At 51.0% G+C, this 18,849-nt stretch overlaps 3 protein-coding genes across 4 annotated transcripts; 2 read left to right on the forward strand and 1 right to left on the reverse strand.

Moving 5' to 3' along the window:
- Nucleotides 1-133: 133 nt before the first annotated feature.
- On the forward strand, nt 134-9,045 carry SLC25A19 (solute carrier family 25 member 19). The gene is made up of 6 exons (XM_082293846.1): nt 134-306; nt 811-966; nt 1,653-1,823; nt 2,610-2,793; nt 3,957-4,087; nt 5,286-9,045. The coding sequence occupies exons 1-6, from the start codon at nt 181-183 to the stop codon at nt 5,484-5,486; spliced, it is 969 nt and encodes a 322-aa protein (XP_082149972.1). The 5' UTR covers nt 134-180; the 3' UTR covers nt 5,487-9,045.
- A 995-nt stretch (nt 9,046-10,040) lies between these two features.
- MIF4GD (MIF4G domain containing) lies at nt 10,041-14,819 on the forward strand. Of its 2 annotated transcripts, none has more exons than XM_082294309.1 (6): nt 10,041-10,130; nt 12,061-12,197; nt 12,294-12,466; nt 12,792-12,947; nt 13,610-13,702; nt 13,848-14,819. In XM_082294309.1, exons 2-6 carry the CDS (start codon nt 12,116-12,118, stop codon nt 14,073-14,075), a joined length of 732 nt encoding a protein of 243 aa, XP_082150435.1. In that variant the 5' UTR covers nt 10,041-10,130; nt 12,061-12,115; the 3' UTR covers nt 14,076-14,819. The 2 variants fall into 2 exon arrangements, with proteins under 2 accessions (XP_082150435.1, XP_082150436.1); XM_082294310.1 differs by having other exon boundaries at nt 12,357-12,466.
- A 162-nt stretch (nt 14,820-14,981) lies between these two features.
- Nucleotides 14,982-18,834, reverse strand: MRPS7 (mitochondrial ribosomal protein S7). The gene is made up of 5 exons (XM_082294311.1): nt 18,753-18,834; nt 18,021-18,212; nt 17,657-17,720; nt 16,582-16,749; nt 14,982-15,724 (listed from the first exon to the last, which is right to left on the reverse strand). Exons 1-5 carry the CDS (start codon nt 18,806-18,808, stop codon nt 15,503-15,505), a joined length of 702 nt encoding a protein of 233 aa, XP_082150437.1. The 5' UTR covers nt 18,809-18,834; the 3' UTR covers nt 14,982-15,502.
- Between the last annotated feature and the right edge of the window lie 15 nt (nt 18,835-18,849).

The following is an 18,849-nucleotide window of genomic DNA, read 5'->3' on the forward strand; positions in this document are numbered from 1 at the left end:
AGAGGGGCGTCTGTGTGCCCCATGGAGTGAGGAGGGGGTTTGCAGTGAGGAGGGGGCTGTGGGCCTTGGCGTGAGGGGTCTGTGGGATGGGGGCTCTGTGAGGGGGGAGAGGCTGTCGGCTCGGTGTGGGGGGAATCACTGCCCCTGCGCCCCTGCCCAGGCTGAGGACAGCCGGCAGGCATGGTGGGTTACGACCCCGAAGCCAAGTGCGTGTCTACGGCGGAAGCGGCTGCAGCAGGATCAGCGTCTGGCTTGGTCACTCGGGTCCTTGTCAGCCCCTTGGATGTCCTCAAGATCCGCTTTCAGGTACTTCACTCGCGGCGTGCCCTGGGGCAAGGATGAATGAGCCTGTCAGGGAGCAGAGCTGATCATGTCCTGGGTGAACAGGTCACTTGTGCAGCCAGAGAACACTAAATCCGCTCGTCAGCCTTCACCTACGTTGTGAACAGGTTATGCAAGGAATTAGGGCTATCTTGTGTCCACCACTTCTATTTATATAACTTAACTTGTGTGGGAATGGAATATTGTGTTTCTCATAGTTCGCTTTCTTTCTCTGTTTTTGTGAATGACTTCCACTATCTGACTGAATTTCACCATCATCCCTCCTGTTTCTTTGTGTTCATGGATGTTTTTATTCTTTTAGAGCCCTTCATAAATAACATCCCAGTCAGATCTTGACTGTGATTCTGTGGGAGGGTAGAATGTCATCCCTTAGCATTGGCTGGCTGACAGGGTTGTGAATTCCTGAACTGGACGCTTGAACCAATATTGAAGGGTGACATTGAAAATATTTTCTTCCGTTTCCTCCAGCTCCAGATCGAGCAGCTCTCCTCCAGAAACCCCGCAGCCAAGTACCATGGCATCCTGCAAGCTGTGCAGCGCATCTTGCGGGAGGAGGGCTTGACAGCCTTCTGGAAGGGCCATGTTCCCGCTCAGTTCCTTTCTGTTGGCTTTGGAGCCGTCCAGGTGAGGCGACCAGGCATCACCTGGGCAAAGTGTATGTACACAGGACGCTGCTCTGCTCCCTCAGACCGGCTGTGTTCAGGAGTGGGAAGGATGTGTAGCTGTCTAAAACTGGTGTATAATTCCTAAGTTAATATTCCTGAGATTGCTGAACAGACTGGAGCATGGCGAGAGCAAACTGAACTCTGTCTGTATCTGGTATCGTAGATAAACCTTCTCTGCTCCTGACACTTGGCTTAGCTGTTCATGCCCCAGGCCTGGGCAGTATTTTGCTTCTGGTCAGGGCTTGTTAGGAAAAAATTAGTGAAGCTGATGAGGGTGTTTTACACAGCATTGTTATGCTTAATTTGTAAACATTAACAACAGTTTTAGGAGCAGTGGCTGAAAGGGTAAAGGACTGCATATTTGTGACATGGTGAACACTCTTCTGGATACATAGAACATTAAAATGAGTTTTTCACGATTCTAAATGCAAGAATTATCAGAAGTGTTAGACACTAGAGTATCCCAAGCATTCCCCGGGCTGCTTAGTGATTTTTACACGTTGCAGGTTGGGGAGGACTTTTGAAGGACAGAGAAGGTGGTAACAAGTGGGGGGGTGGAGCTCTTGGTGAAATGAAAGAGGAGTGGGAGACCTCTGTGAGTCGTAAGGATCGGCTTCCTGACCAGTGTGCGTTTGTTTCTGCAAGTTCATGGTGTTTGAGAGCCTGACAGAGCTGGTGCACAACGTCACTTCCTTCAACGCCCGCGACTCCTTGGTGCACCTGGTGTGCGGGGGCCTGGCTGCCTGCACAGCCACGGTCGCAGTCCAGCCTGTGGACATGCTGCGCACCCGCTTTGCTGCCCAGGGTGAGCCAAAGGTGAGGCTTAGCATTCGTGTTGGAATTGTCATCCATAGCAGTGGCAATATTTCACGGGTCTGAAGATGCAGGAGGTTTGAAAGTACATGCAGCATGTGGGTTAAAATGAAGGAGCAGGTGCTGTTACGGGCAGTGTTTGCACTGTTGCCCAGTTATCCTCTGTGCTGTTGACACAGCTTTCCTAATTGTGTTTTGCTGCTTCTGATCCTGACAGGTGATCCAGAAAGGAGAAACTATCCTTAACAGGATAACTCAGTTTTGCTTTCGCTGTTGACCTTTTATAGAACCCACTCCCCAGGGTGTTGAACATTGCATTTTTGAAACTTTCCACATGCAGAGAGTCATGTTTAGATAATGATGGGGATGATACTTGAAACCAGTCACCTTTCACCTGTGCTTCATGTTCTTATTTACACAAAAATTGGTCTCTGTGCTAAATAGGTCTGTAATAATGAGATCGATTTTTACCAGAGCCATTTCTGTACTTTGCCTGTATATGAACTGTGTTGCAGGAGTTAAGTACTGTTAAAAGAAAAATAATCCTGTCTGTGATGTAGCTGGTCTCAGGACTCAGCTCTGTGCCTTATTTCTTGTAAGTCACAAGGGCTTAGCACAGAACACTGAGGGTGTGGAAGATCACCTTGCTCATCACTTTGTGCTGAGGACAGTCAGTTGTATTTTGGGCAGTGGGAAATTCCTATACCCATTGCTGGGAAATGACCTGACCTTTGTTTTGCTGGTTTTAAGTTCACTGGAGAGTCACTCAGCCTCTTCCTTGTTGTCCAGATCTACCGCAACCTTCGCCATGCAGTGGTGACCATGTACCAGACAGAAGGGCCTCGGACTTTCTACAGAGGTTTGACCCCCACACTCGTTGCTATCTTCCCATATGCTGGTCTCCAGTTCTTCTTCTACAACATCCTGCAGCAGTTTTCCAAATGTGTGATTCCAGCTGAAGGAAAGAATGGAGGTAGGAACTTGGGACAGTGATGGCTGCAGTCAGGAGAGAAAGAGGATGATTGCTGGTTTGTGTGACTGATGTAAGCTCTGTTAGTCCTTTCACGTTTTTTGGTGCAACATCTGAAAAGTATCTCAATTTCCCACCTCTCCTTCTTAGCTCTGCACCGAAATGCCACATTAAGTCCAGTGGAGTTCACAAACAGCTTCCATTGTGGAATAACCGTGATGGAAGTGGGTGGATGGGAGAGTGAAGTGTCACAGGCCAGGTGCTCTTTCTTGAGCAGTGTCATGTTACTGATACTGTGGGAAGACAGTGCTGGCATAACCCTTCTCTGTTTCATTAGTGCTGTGGGGACAGGATTCTTGGATTTCCTTAGTAAATCTGCCTGCAAATTCCAGCACAGCTATTAGAGAAGAGGATTTATTTAGTCTTCTTTAAAGCTGCTAGGCTCTTGATTTGATGTTTTTATGTTGGTTTCTAGCTCCATTGCAAGAGAACCTCATCCTGATGCAACCTGTCATCTTGGCAGTTCTAGATACCTGTGCCTCTTTGAGAGAGAGGGATGCAGCAGCAGCGTGGCTTTGTTCCTCAATGGAATCTCTTCAGCAGAGGAACTAGACTTTTCAATATTGTGTCTGCATATTTAATTTTAGGTGGCAGAGGCTGATGGTGGTTTTGTGCTGGGAGCTCGTGTTTATCAGGAAAGAGTCTAATACAGAACTCCTTTCCCACAAGCCTCTGAAATCATCAGGCAGTGTCAGCTTGTGACATTCCAATCCAGAATAAATCAGCCTGAGCAGTCAGGGGTGCAAGATTTCCAGTGATCAGGCTTTTACTGGGGCGGGGCATGAAAACTTTTCCATCCACTGTCAGCAAGTTGTCTGGTGACTGGAGATTGGGGTTTTTTGAGCAGAGCAAAACCATTAGTCAGTGTAATGGACCAAGAGGAGCTGGTCCTCTGATTCCAACAGACACTGCAAGCCTGAAAAAATAGAGCTTGAGATTCTTTGGCCCAAACTATGCAGAAGAGGTGATGTAACTTCAAAGGACTTTTTTGACCTTACTTCTTGTGAAAAGTGATTTTTAACTTACCTTGTATGATCTTTAATCGGAATTCCCTGCTAATCCTCTCTTTTCCCTCATTGCTCTGCTTTTCCTTTTTTGCTTCTCAGGCAATGTTAAAAACCTTGTTTGTGGCAGCTGTGCTGGAGTCGTCAGCAAAACCCTCACGTACCCTTTGGATGTGGTCAAAAAGCGACTGCAAGTGGGTGGCTTTGAGGACGCTCGGGCAGCCTTTGGGCAGGTGAGAAATGTTGGAAGTGGTGGATTTTCCTGAGAATGGAGCTAGTCCAGTGCACTGGAATGCAGTGACAATCCACCAGTGGTACCTGTTGAGTTCATGTTGGGGTTGGGAGCTGCCACTGAGCATTGGTCTTGTTAATAATGTGAATTTATGCATGAACATACTGGGTTTATTTTATGACACTGTCCAACATACCTGTGCTCTGGCTTGTCATCCCTCTCCATCAACTGTGTCTTGGAGCTGGGGGTGAGTCAGGCAGGCAAAGGGGGTTTTGATTTACTTTACTTTTCTAGTTGCAGCTTGGTATTTCTGATCCAGAACCAAATTACTAGCAGAGGGTGACACTGGCTCTGTGCTGGGGTCACTTGGCTGTCAGGCTCCTCTTCTGCAATTAATATTTTGGCGCAAGGAATAGGCACCAAGTGTTCAGCATGTGTCTTATGTATGAAAATGGCCTGAAATTCAAAGCTAATTAAATACTCTGGTGTTCTCTAGCACCATTGTTACCACCTTGAAATACACTTGAAGACAAATACAGATCTTTCAAGGAACTTTCTCTTTTTTTCCATGAAACGTGGAAATTTTCTCTTTTCCTTAAAATTCCTTGGATCTGAGAAGGAAATCAGTCTGTACCGTAAGAAATTCTGGAACAGGATTTGGATGTCTCAGCCCATTGCATTGGATGCTTTTCCTCTTGCAGTGAGATACAGAATTTGTTCTTAGCATTGATGTGTCACAAGATGTTAAAACTGCACAGTGTAACACAACGACATGCAGACAGCTAATTTGGAAACTTCTAAGTGCTGTAACTGTGTTTTCTTTCTGTCAGAAAACTCAAAAATTGTCCCTTCTTAGAGAGTGAAGGGGATAGAAAACAGCAGCCGCACAATCTGAAATAATGACTTCACAAACCTGTGCCATAAATTTAAAGTCATGCTGTTGTTGCATGCAGAGGTTTTACAGCCATTCAATGAGTGATGTACATAAACCATTGCTGACCCTAAATGTCTACATTTCCTCTATCCTGCTCTCTCTAAACTGTCTCTGAAACTTTCAGTTAGTTTTAATATTATCCAGAAAGGCATCTCCAGGCTGCATGTCAAGATAATGTTTCTGTGGTATAGTTTGGAGGTCTTTGTGGTTTTTTCCATTTGTCCTGAAGTTTTCTTGTTTAACCTTGTTGCCATTTCTCTCCCAGGTACGGACGTACGGGGGTCTCCTGGACTGCATGAGGCAGATCATGCAAGAGGAGGGCCCAGGTGGGTTCTTCAAGGGCCTCTCTCCCAGCTTACTGAAAGCTGCCTTCTCCACTGGACTCATCTTCTTTTGGTATGAGCTGTTCTGCAGCCTCCTGTGTGCCCTGAAGAGCCCCGAGAGCACAAGGAGGAAGGAAGGCTGAAAGGGTTGTGTGTGGCTGCCTGCTGTTCTCCTCAGGAGGGGAGACTGATGGCCCTGCTCTGTCACGAGCGTGTTGGAAATGTCAGAGCTCCCCCAGCCTGTGGGGAATCACCTCCTGGGACCAAGCAGAAGGAGAAGGCGACTGCAGTTCTGCTGGAGACACTGAGCTGCTTGGCTGGAAGCTGTTCAACAGAGCACTTTTCTTCTGTTTCCTCTCATATCAGTGCACATTCAGTGGGGAGAGAGGGAACCAACAGACCACTCCCTAGCAAGGCCTGTGCTCTGGAAAGGCACCCATAAAGCTGGTGAATCCCTGAGCTCGCCCTGGATCCCAGAGCAGGGATCCTGGCCCAGCCTAGTGCTGCTTAACCAGCCAAACACCACTTCCTAGCACTGCATCTGCACAGCTTTATTCCCTTGCTCTGTGCCTGCTGTTTGCACCAGATTCTTGTCTCAGTGTTGCACAGGTCACTCTGTCCTGCTGCTGTGAAGTCGGGTAAAGCCACGTTAGTACACAGACCCTCAGTTTTCCTTTCCTTTGCTGCCAGCTGCTGCTTCTTGGTCACCACTTGCTGGCTGTGCATTCTCTGTCATCTTAAACACAGCATCTTCTCTGATCATGCTGTGGACCAGACTTGTTCTTCCTTTAACTCCAGTCAGCTTGATTGTATCCTGAATTCCCATTTCACTTCCTGGGTGTGTGGCCATACATATCTTAGAGGTTTGCAGTGCCTCACTCAGACTTTTTACAAGCAAACCTGCATATTAAGAGCCCCACTCTGATGGGATTCAATGCACAAACCCAATTCTTACTTCAGGGTTCTTTGCTTCAAAGCAGTGAGTAAACTAATGCTGTATAGAGTTAAGAAGTAATTACTCTAAATAATGAAGGGAAAGTCCTGTGGAAACTAGTAGTATTTTTATTATTATTTATTTAATATAGCACGTTTGAGCACGTTTGTGTCTAGCAAGTATTTCTGTATTTCAGAACCTCAGTCCCATACTGGTGCTAGCAGATGAAAATGTTTTGACAAGATTTGCTGAAGTGAAAGGAATGAACATCAAATGGGAATTGGTTGGCTGAGTGTGGTGTTTCACATGGGTGATTGAATTAGAGATGGAAAAGTGTTTTTTTTCTGGAGTTTCAAAGGTTCTATGAGAGGTTAAAAAACCCAACAAAACAACCTACCAACAACTCTGATTTATGTAACAGTGGAAAAGAGGAAAATTACTTTCTTCCTCCTCTTTTATTCTGTGTTTTTTCAAGCCTAGCAGGGTGTGGTTGGACTGTGTAGAAGGCAGAGTTCTGAACCCTGCCCACAAAAGCACGTTAGTCATCTGCGAGGGGTGGATAAGGCAGAGCACTGCAGTTATTTGGAGGATGGTTTGATGGTTCTTCTCTTAACACAGAGCTTTTCCCAGCTCTTTTGCAGTATTCAGGGTGTTAATCCCAAATGGTCTGGCCAAATTCCAGTGTGACCAATTCCATTCCGTTGACGCAACTTCTCCTGGCGATTTTGAGCATATCAGCATTGCTCACTTATCCTGAGCTATTGTGAGAGGCTGTTTTTAGAGAACAGCTGTTTCACTGGTGGCTGAGGTATCTGGAGAAATTCCTTGCAAATCCAGGCCAAATAACTTTGTGTCTGCTGTGGGTTTGAGATCTTGGAGTACAAAGTGGCCGTTTCACTGCAGGTGACTGAGCTGCGTAAAATTAAGTTCATTGGGCAGTGTTGGTGTCAGGCAGGAGGACAATATGTGAGTCTTAAAGAGGCAGAGAGAGCTGCATGTACTCTAAAAATGGCTGTTTTGTTTAGAGGAGACAATGCAGAAAATGTGGAGTGAGTTTCTCCAAGCACCTCAATCCTATTGGCATTTTCCTGTGTTATTTAGGCTGAGATTCCTCAAAATCTTCTTAACAATGTTTAGCCTTTGTTTATTGTTCACCTGTTGCTGTTGGAAAGACATCATAAGGAGTAATGAACTCAGCCTCATGACATCCTTCTGAGGGAGAGAAATGTCTCCTTTCAAAACAGACACAAACAGGTTGGGTTTGTTATTGTCTTTTGTTGCTGGTGAGAGGAATGTCGTCATGGTTAGCAGGGACAGGCCACAGCAGAAAATGTTCAGTGCTGACCTAGGCTTCCTTAGGAAATGGGGACTCGTCCGTCCTGTCTAAACATTGCAAGACTTGTTTTCCACTTTATGTCAAAGACCTGCTGTTAAACTGCACTAAATAGGGAGAAACTGGTTGGGAACTCAGCAGTGGGAAAGAACAGGAAGATCTGTGCTCTGCTAAGATGACGTTCCTCGAGGCTTCTGTGGAGTTTGGGGTGATGCCGGCATGGGCAGCTTGGCTGCTCCACAGAGAGGGTAGCGCTGGAGAGTATGGAGCAGCTTTTCCTCTCTGGGGTAGTTTTTTCCTCCACTCTGCATTAACTGAGCTTGCCTCCACCCAACAGATGGCACAGCCGGAGTTCAAGTTGTGTCTGTCTGGCCCAGGCTGTGGAAGAGACACTCTCTGGTCGGAGGACTTTGGGCTGCGAGTCACAAATATTGCAGGTCCATAAAGGCATCTGGGCTTCCAGTGAGAGGGAGAAAGACATGAAAACCTCAACAATATTAGGAGCTGCATCCAACAGTCACTTCATCACTCACCTCTGATCAGCTGCACCTGTCCCTCACAGATTTCTCATGTGCACTTTGCTGGGGAAAGCACTCTTAAGAGGAATGTTGTTTTCTCTGCGGGATTGAGGCTGAATGAAGCACTAGGAGGACAGGTCTTATTTGTCATGCTGCTCTGCCAAAATGCACGCTGTTAGGAGCTAAATTTCTTACAATTAGAGGAGCAGGAGATGTGAGAGATCTGTGGTCACCTTGTTCTCCCATGTGCTGGCACAGATTTGCTCTTGGAAGCTGCACCCTCCCGTTTAGTGTGAAGTGACTCAACGCAGCAAGTGCCTCGCTGTGAGACTTGGCCAGTTTTGGCCATTGGGATTTCTTTCCAAGCTAATCCTATCACCAGGGATTTGCCTGCAGTTCACCTCACAAGCTGCTCAGCAGTTGCGTTTGTTTTCTTCTAGTGCCTTTTACCATCAGAACGTCCAAAAGCTCCTTAGCAGGCAGAGCACAGGCGAGGAGTTGTGCCGTGGTTGTTTGCAGCTCCACCACAGCACTGAGCCGGCCTCGGACGCACAAGATCTGCGAGGAACGTGCTGCTTCCTGCAGTGCTGGCTGCCTCACCGACTTCCTAGGACAGTCCCACTCTCAGGATGCTCATCCAGAGCTGCACAGCAACATTTTTGACAAGAAATTAATGTTTTACAGTCGGGACTGGAATGGATCGTATTTAATTTGGATTTAAGTTTCTCTTGTGATGTAGAAACTGTAACTGTGGCATTTTGCTGTGTTGCCTGAGTGGATATTTTGCAGCTGCTGTTTCCTGAAAGCGTCCGAGCACAACACGCACAGTGTGTGCCTACCTTTGAGACAAGGTACATTAAATATTTTGTTATGTACATGTCTGGCTAGAGTTGGTTTATTCCTATCCTCTTTGTGCCTATGCTGGACCCCGCAGGAACAACGTGGCCTTCCTGAAGGGAAGGATAATCAGGGCCCAGAGCGTGGGGCAACAGGAGCCCTTTGGATTTCCCTTCCCACCGCCTGCTTGTGGATGCTCCTCAGCAGTAGGCAGAACGGTACCCTCTGTGTTGGGTATCGCTGTTGAGAACTGCACCAAAAGGGATCGGCCAAGGGGGATTTGTGCAGCCCAGTCCCACTGCTGTGTCCTGGAGGGGCTTTTGGAACTGTGGTGGCCAGTTCTGAGCCTCACACCCTCGGTGGGTGAGTTCAGGCTTTGTATTCAGCCAGGCCATGCAGTGCTAGCAAGAATGTTCCCAAATCGTTCTGTGTTCCCTCAGCCATTCTCTGGTTTCAGCAGCCTGGCTGCTCTGCTGTGAAGGCTTCACCCCCTGCGGGGTCTTCCCTCGTGAAATGGTTGAGATTTGAGAGGAAAAACGTGAAGTGTGTTATACCATACTCAGCTCTTGCTGCAGTGCGTTGGTTTAGTGCATCTCCCCTTTCCTGACTTTTTTCTACTCATTTTTTAATACCACTCGGCTGCAGCCTGCCCTGGCCCGGAGAGAAGGGCGGAATTCACGCCGTTATCACCCGTAGAGCGCCGGGACAGCCCCGCGGGGGACCGGGACAGAGGGGTGAGTGCTGCCCGCGACCTGCCGGGGTGGTGGGGGGGAGAGTCGGAAAAGCAGCGGCCGTGCCCTGGGGGTGTCTGGGGAGGCACCCGGGAGCAGCCGCCCGTGCCTGGGGGTGCCCAGGGGAACGGGGGGCAGCCGGCCGTGCGCGGGAGGGTGTCTGGAGGGGCAGCCGCCCGTGCCCGGGGCAGCCCGGGAGTTTCCCGAGGAGCAGCCGCCCGTACCCGGGGCTCAGCCCGCCGTGCCCCGGCGCTCGCAGGCGGTGGCGCTGCCGCAGCTGCCGCCACTCCCCCGCCCGTCCCGGCCCGTCCCTCCCCCGGCTCGGGCGAGGAAATGACCTAAGAGGAAACCTGGGCCGTGCCGGGAGGGCGCGGGGCTCGGGAGGTGCCGGCGATGCCCCGGCGGCCGGAGGACACAGCGGGGGCGGCCGGCAGGTCGGTGGGGCTGCGTCCGGCTCCCCCTGCCCGGCCCGGGGCAGCGCGGGGGCTGCTTTCCCCGGGATCCGCCTGTCCCTCCGTCCGGTGGCCTTTGGGCTTGTGCCAGCCGCGGGGCTGGAGCGACGGGAGGCAGCGGCGGCGGTTCCTGGGGGCTCCGGTGGTCCAGCTGCCCCGGGCAAGAGGCGTCTCGGCGCTGGGAAGTTCCACGTGCGGCTCGGCGGGGATGGGATGGGAGTCCCGGGGGCTGGCAGAGCCCCTGGGGCAGATACTATGGGGTGGCAGAGGAGACTCTGCACTGCTCCCTCTCCTTGTAGTGGTCAGGACTTGTCCAGCCCATACGGCCAGGTGTGACCCCGCGGGTCATAGGTGCCCTGGCACTTGAGCTGATGGATCACCGGCACATTGAGGGTGCCTACCCCAATTGTGTCAGTCCCCGGGGCGGCTCGTTTAGCAGGGGCCAGTGGCAGAGGAGCAGTCGGTGCCTACAGGTGCCCCATGTCATCCACTGCTACCAGCCCTTCAGACGAGGAGGTGCTGGCAGCAGGGTCTCTAGTGCTGACGAGACCTGGCTGGCTCGGTGTTCACACGCTGTGGTTTGCTCTAGGCAGGGTTATTTGGCACAGCAGTTCAAAGCAGCCGTGGCCATCCCAGGGAGCCGTGGGGACGGAAGCTTCGGGAGACGGGCTGGGCAGCGGCGGTACAGACGCTGCCAGACGGGCTCGGGCGCTTCCCGCTGTGCTGCGTGAGGCACTGAGCTCTCGCCAGGTTCCTTCTGCGTGGAGATGCTGCCGGTGGGACACGGGGCTGCTGGTGATGTCGGGCTGCTCCACTGGCAGTGCAGCATGGCATGAGTCCAGATGCAGAGAGACGAGAGGTCGGCTAGCAACGTGTTTGCCAACTAGGCATGGCACGGAGGGCACCCAGCTGCTTGTGAATCCACCTGGGAAAGAAACCCGTGTGCCGGTCCCAGGGTAGGTGAGAGCTTTGACTGCGAGAGCAGTGTCGGCAGGTGGTCACCCCCATGGCTGCTCTCTGCTGTGAGTAACTGTTGTGCTGTGTGTGAAGGGTCTGCCCACTGTACCTGTCCCATGCCCCTAAAGGCTCTTGGGCTTTGATCTGGGTAGGGACCTGTTTGCAGAAAGGGGTGAGTAATGGCCGAGGAATTTCGACGAGCTGGCAAAACTCATTTGGCCGATTGCCTTCTCGTGTTTGTGCTGTCGGTCTGGTCAGCCCTGCATTTCCATCCAGCAGATCCTGTGTGAGCAAGCCGTTTCTCTCTGTGCCGTGCGTACCCTCTTGCTGTCTTCATTGTGTCATGAAGCAGAAGAAAATCAATTTAGAGACTAGTTAGGAGCACTGTTGGTGCTGCAGAGCAGTGCTTGACTGCAGAGGAATGAGATGGGAGCTGTTGCTGTTGGGGATTTGGCTGCTGAGTTTGCTGTGCTGTGCTGGGAACTGAGGGAGCCTGGCTCTGGTGCAGGAGAGGTGCTCTGGTGAGCATGTGTTGGATGCTTTTGTGCTGGCTTTGATTCTTGCCAGATTTTTGTAAGAAAGCAGCTGAATTGGTGTTTCAAAGGCCCAAGGGAGCAGTGTGTGCTTCCCTGTGATACAGCCACAGGGAAATATTCTGAGGTGAGATAGGTATATTTTGGGTCTGCTTTGCCTGTAACATATATCAGAAAAATATAAAGACTCTGAAGATGAAGTTCTATCATCAGCTGGTAGGAAACAGGGCTTTATAAGATGTGGGAATGAGGATTTGCCTGGATCTAGGGCTGGAGGTGGTGCCCTTATAAAAGAGGAGTTTCCTTGGGGTGGGGAGCTGTCAGGAAACAGCCTGTGCTCCAGCACTACCTGGGATTTGCGGAATGGCAAATGGGTGAAGCTTTGCCTCTGTCCAGCTAAGCTCTGTGTGCTCCCTCCCCAGGGACTGTCACTAGCTCATCCATTGCCCTGACTCTTGCCCTTGGAGGAAACCAGTCATGGGGGAAACGGGCAAAGAAGAGTACAAAATACAGTCCTTCGACTCCGAGACTCAGAAGCTGCTGAAAACAGCCCTCAAAGGTCAGCAGGTTTTTATGAGCTCCTCTGCCACGCACAGTTTCTGCACCATTTAACGTGACTGTACTGGGCCCTGCACAGACCTTGGTTGCTTTCCAGGTACCCCAGAGCAATCAGAGGCCGAAGAGGGCTGCGTCCTGACAGTATTTCTCTTCTCTGCAGACCCCAGTAATGTGGACCTGGAGAAAGTGGCCAACATTATAGTGGACCAGTCCCTCAAAGACTGTGTGTTCAGCAAGGAGGCTGGGCGCATCTGTTACACCATCATCCAGGTGAGAGCTCGTGTCTGGACAGCGAAACACCTGGGCTGTGTTGTGTGGGTTGTCCCTGGGCTGGGCCAGGAAGGGCTTTGCCCCAGCCACGTGCTCTGACCCCTTGGCCATCTCTCCTCTCCCTCTCCCTCTTCTCTCCTCTCCTCTCTTCCCACTTGCCCCATACAGTGGCAGCATCCAGAGGAGCAGTGGGCTGGCACAGGCAGCGAGTTGCAGCTTTTCTGCCTCTCCGGGAATCACAGCAGGGTATCTGTGTGGTTCTGCATCCCCCTGCCCCTCTGGCAGCCCTGTTTCATCCCTCCATCCTGCTTTTGTGGGCTCATAGGCAGAGAGCAAACAAGTTGGCCAGAGCATCTTCCGGAGGAGCCTGCTGAACCGGCTGCAGCAGGAGTACAAGGACAGGGAGGAGCTGCGCACCCGCTCACTCCAGGCCTGGATCTGCTACGTCACCTTCATCTGCAACATCTTCGACTACCTGAGGGTGAGGAGCTGGAGCAGGAGCACCCAGCTGCTGCTGCCTGGAGTGCCAGAAGGGCCTGGGCATCCCAGGATACCAGGGCAGGAGTGTTGGGTGCATGTTGTACAGAGCCCCAGGGCCATGGGGGCCAGAGCTGGTTCTCCGCACAAGGATGCTGTCAGGGCTCGTGCTACCTACAGGCTTGGAGAAGCAGAGGAAGTCTTCAGGAACAGTCACAAAGTCTCAGCTTCCTCATTTTGTACCTGGTGTTTGAAATCCCAATTTGCCTGCTCCCAGATGTCCCAGATTGCACTGGTTTAGTTGCCGTGGAGTTTGCTGACGGAGTTTGCCTTCAGGCCTTTGTGCAGTGTGTGAACTTTGAATTCCTGCTTGGAGTAGATGTAAAAATGATGCAAGTAGAGCTGCAGGCAGGAAAAATACTGTTGGAACAGGTATATTTCCCACGACTACCTGCTTACATTTAAAAATAGATGTTTTTTACATCATTTGTTCAGCTCCTCTGCTTCCTGGAGACTCAAATGTCTGATCTCTGATGTAAATCCCACTAATACAGCACAGCTAAATCCTGCTCCATTCTCCTTTGGAGTGCAGCAAGGGAATAACTATTTAAAATAGCTGCAGACTCTTCTCTGGCTCCAGGCTGATGATGTTCCTTCTCCTTGCAGGTGAACAACATGCCCATGATGGCTCTGGTGAACCCTGTGTATGACTGCCTGTTCCGGCTGGCACAGCCCGACAGCCTGCAGAAGGAGGAGGAGGTGAGTGCAGGGAAGAGCTGCTGATGTGCCTGTTGTCCTGCCAATGTGCCTGTTGTCCTGCCAAGGACCTGTAAAAAGCACAGCCCAGGGGGTGCAGAGGAGCCTCCATTGCTTTGTGTTCAGCCATCTGCTCTTCCTTCTGAAGGTGGACTGCTTGGTCCTGCAGCTCCACCGCATCGGTGAGCAGCTGGAGAAGATGAATTCCCAGCGGATGGATGAGCTCTTCTCCCTCCTCCGAGATGGCTTCCTTCTGCAGGAGGGGCTCAGCTCCCTGTCCCAGCTCCTGCTGCTGGAGATCATCGAGTTCCGGGCTGCTGACTGGAAGATGACGGACGCTGCCCAGAAATATTATTACAGCGAAGTGACGGATTAACTCCCGCGGCAGAGAAAGGGAGTCCCCAGCACCTTCACCAGCAAGCTTCATACCAAGTTGGAATTTTTCACATTAATTTTTTAGCACTTCCTGTAAATAGGATTTATACTGGCTAGAGCCTCTGTACACCTAGTACACCTGTACACCTACACAAAGTCAGATGCAGCCGGTGCTGGTCTGACTTTGGAGGTTCAGAGCAGTGGAAAGTGCAGATTTAACCCACCAAGTTCTCCCACTGATTTTGTCTTAATACTGGGCTGCTGCCAGCCAAGGGCTTGGGAGGCTTCTAGCTCACACCAGCATTTTCTATGAGTGTTAAGGAAAGCACAGTTTAGGCTGAGAACATTTTGCTTCACCCCAAAGCCAGCAGAGCTGTGGGAGGCAGCGGAGAAATCTCCCAGCTCAGGTTGTACGTGGTTCTCTGTGACAGGTCACAGAACACATCATGGCCTCACAAACAACTCAACCAAGTGCTATTTTTCCCAGACTCCTTCCAGCATGCTGGCTGCACCTGCATGCACACAGCCTCTCTTACAGCCAGGAATACCTGCCATGGGGCAGCCTGTGACAGGAGAGGTCCCTGAGCACATGTAGGAATGGGATTTGTAAGTTTTATACAATAACTGTCACCTTTTTTTCAGAATTTTGCAAGTTTCAGCTACAGTATGTTTCTTACAAGAATAGGAGAGGAAGAAAGGAAACAGTCTATTGAAGGATTTTTTTCTAATAAAAGTTTTCCATTAATGTGTGCCCTGCTTTCTCCCTGTGCAGCTGCTGAGCTCTGAGCAATAGTGAAGGGTTGCTCCTGCCTGAAGCCCTAAAGCTGTGATAACTCAGTTTCTGCTCCAGTGTAGGGCCTCAGGGCTTTACATAACCAGGGTGGCTGGAGCAACAGAGACAAAGGTCTGCAATCGGGAAACCTTTCCCATAAAACTGGTTTTATTAACATTCCCATCAAATCTGTGCAGACAATGTTGCTGATGACCAGAACCAAAAATCAAAAATTGCCTGTTGTACTAATCCCTCTAAGGCTGGTTATGGTGTGGAACAGGATCCAGCTCTGCTCGTAGCTCTGTAGCCAAAAACATTGCTGATTTGAGGAGCAGAGAGACTTTCAGATCCCCAGGAAACAGGTGAGTGAAAGGTGATTTTGTTTAGCATTGCTGTAAGAAAAACATCTAAGGCTTGTCTTCACAGGGAAGTGATTATGAAATAACTGGAGCATCCCTGCTGGGGCTGGTAACTCAGATCCCCCCTTCCCCCATCCAGACAAGCACAAAGAAAAAGAACCTTATGGGGATCGTGTGAGCTTTCCCTGGGTTAGGTCAGAAGCTGCCTGCAAGGGATGTTCCACCTTTCCCTCTCCCAGGCTGGCAGCCCTGGGGCTCTGCTCTCCAGGCCGTGGCAGCGTGTCCCAGGCAGGGTCCCTACCACCAGCGGAAGTGGGCATATGCCCGGTTGGCCTCTGCCATCTTGTGCAGGACGTGCTTCCTCTTGATGACGGGCCCCTCGTTGTTGAAGGCCAGGAGCAGCTCCTGGGAGAGCTTTTCTGGCATCATTGTCCGGCGGTGCTTGTTCTCCCTGCACTCAGTGATCAACCACTTCATGGCCAGGAAGCGCTTCCGATTGTCCGTCAGTGGGATGGGCACCTGGGCAAGGGTTAAACCACGGCAGTCATCAGCAACCTGCTCCTCCCCAGCAGCCACACAGCACCAGCTGGCACCTGCAGATGTTCACTGTGCTGCTCTCTGCAGCCAGACCCGCTCCCGACAGCTGAGCCCTGCCAGTTTTCCTGCTCTGTCCTTAGGAACTGGCCACTGCTACCAAAATGGAAATGCTGGCCTGTTTGGGAGCTGGATCCAGGCTGGTGTGTGTTAGCAGAGATGGGAGATGGTCACCCCATCCCTGCACTGAATACAGAGAAGTCACAGAATCAGAGTGGTTTGGGTTGGAAGGGACCTTAAAGATCATCTAATTCCAAATATCTCCACATCTCACCTCTCCTTCAGGTCCCAAGGGTTGCAGAGCCTGTACTCAGAGACAGGTTCTGCTTGTGTTTTAAATATCCCACAGGATCTAGGTGACCCATTTTGCCACGCTGACCTGCCCCAGGGCTGTGGGACCTCTCCCCAAGCAACATGGTGCAGTGGATAGGACTGGTAGTCCAAGCACTACCAATTCTTTTGCTGCTGATCTCTGTCTCCTTGGAAAAGACTTGCTGTGTATTTCTCCTCACATCTAGTCAGAGAACCAGAGACTGCTGCTGATTAATGGCTGGACTTGATTGATCTTAGAAGTCTTTTCCAACCTTAGTGATTCTGTGACAGGGGAATCACAATACTCATAGGTGGGGATCCTGATTCTGGACAGTTTCTAGGTGCTGGTTTATTCCAGATTGCGAAGGGGATCTTTCAAGGAGAGAAGATCTTGAGCTGATGGGGTGGAAACCAGTTCATCTGCCTCCCTAATTTCTCCCAACCAGATGTGCTCCCAGCCCCACTTTCACCTGGTAGGTTTTGCCTCCTTTGGTGATGTTGCTGAGCCCAATGATGGGCTGGCAGTTCTTGAGAGCCTGGTGGAAGATAACGTAGGGGTTGCATTCAATTGTCTCCTTCTCATTTTCTGGAGCTTTGTGGTACTTCTCCAGCTGCTTCCTCTTAATGGCCTCCAGAGTCTTGGAAGAAAGGCAAGAAAGAAGACATACAGAGCAGATGGATTCTCCAACTCCATGACGTTACATCACTTTTACAGGCACCCCGTTTTCACCTGAGCAGCTGGTCCTCCAGCCCCAGAGGCCAAAGACCCATTGGGAATTCTTTAACTCAAGTGTTACTTCACCTTCTTCCAGCTCTTCAGACTGTTTTATCAGACACTGCATTTGGGGTGAGAGGGACAAGCAGCACAAACCCGGGCCAGAAGCCAGGGAAGGGCAGGGACAAAGTGGAGGCTGGAATAGGGGTCTGTGCACTCAGCATCCTCCCCTGCAAAGCCTGGACTCCAGAGCCCAGAGCCCATGTGCTCTTCTGTAACAAGGAATCAGCAGTCAATTGGAAACATTTGGGTAAAATGTGTTCCCATTTCAAGGGATTTCAAGGGTGGAAGAGACCAGATGGGACCACCAGTTAATACCAATTGCTGTGGGTCAGAGCAGGCTCAAAGCTCTGTCATATAGGTGACACATTTGTGGGACTTCAAGGGCAAGTTATACAGAGGGTAAGGCATGACAGAGAGCTGGAAAGATGATGTTTAGAGAAAATGATGCTTTTTAAGGGTATTCTCTGCATTTATGCAGTACAGAAGGACACAGGGATACTGAAGGATGGAAAGAGAAGGTTCTCCATGAAGCTCTTACCTGCTGGTCTGTGAGCCAACAAGGGTGGGGCAATGTACATTTTATCAAACAAACCATGGTTTATCAGAGGAATCATGCTGAGAGCAACGTGTGGCAGAGGGAAACACATCAAGACCACAGAGATGGACCACTCAAGTTCTGGTAATTTCCAATTCCAGTGAGTTTGACATCCCAGCCTTCCATTTTGTCTTGTTTTAATGTAACAGTGAGAAGAAACATGAGTTCTTACCTGAGACATGAGGCTTCTGGCCAGCACTTTATTTCCACTCTTCATCATCATATTGGTGAATTTACTGTAAACACAAAGTCAAATGGGATCTGATATGAATTCTGATTTTATCACACACAGAAATAAGCCCCCCATGCCCATTCCTTTGTGTTGTTCCCATGGTTAAGTGTGGGTGCTGCCAGATCTGCTGTAATTATCTCTAATCACTGTAGGACAATGGACTGGTTGATGGGAAAAGATTAACCCAGAATATAGGGATTATGCTGTAACAAAAAGCAATATGCAGCCAGCAGGTGAAGGTCGTGGAGGGCAGCATAGCTCCCAGCCGTTTCTGAAGAGAGGAGTAGCTGCTGCTTTCTCTGACCTAATCATGGGGTCGCTGAACACGGAACTGGAGAGAGAGGGAGGAGCAGCTTTGATTGGTTGAACAGCCTTAAGCTCCATTTGTTCCCTTTCCTCCTCAGTCAGCTCCTCTAAAGGTTTCTGATACGATTCCTTTTTCACTTCTGGCTCCAGGTAGCTGGGGTTGTAGCGGCTCCATCTCACCGGCACCATCCTGCAAGGAACGGGAGAAGCGGGGCTGTAACCCAAGGCACGCGCTGTGTCGTGACAGGGATGCAGCTGGACAGACGTGGACAGATGCGAACACGCCTCAGAACGACATGTTAGATGTGAGAGGCATCAGTGGCAGTGGGGCGAGCAGCTCAGGGCGGGGTTCTATCCCTTTTTCCACATTTTCGCATTGGAAGCGGCTGCCCAGGGAGGCGGTGGAATCACCATTCCTGGCGCTGGGCGATGCGGTTCAGGGATTACAGTGGCAGTGCTGGGTGCACAGTCGGACCGCATGACCTTAAAGGTCTCTTCCAGCCTTGATAATTCTGTGCCTGTATGAGCCCGGCAAAAACAGGCGGGCGACCTGTCCGTGTGCTCCCGGTGCGGCGCACACCGTCCCCGCACCCCTCGTGCGCTCCCGGTGAGCCGCCCCGCGACCTCGCCCCGTGCTGCCCGTGTTCCCCCGGTGGGCCACAGCCCCCAGTGCCGCCCGTGCGCCCCCGGGAAGCCCCCGGGAAGCCCCTCGCCCCCTCTCCCCGCTCACCGGGGCAGCCAGGCCCGCAGCCGCCGACCCAGCCCCGCCGCGCTGGGCGCCGCCATCTTCCCTGCGCGCGCGGCCGCGCGGGGCGGGGCCACCCCGG

This window comes from Coloeus monedula (genome assembly GCF_965178545.1).
Source record: "Coloeus monedula genome assembly, chromosome: 19".
NCBI lineage: Eukaryota > Metazoa > Chordata > Aves > Passeriformes > Corvidae > Coloeus > Coloeus monedula.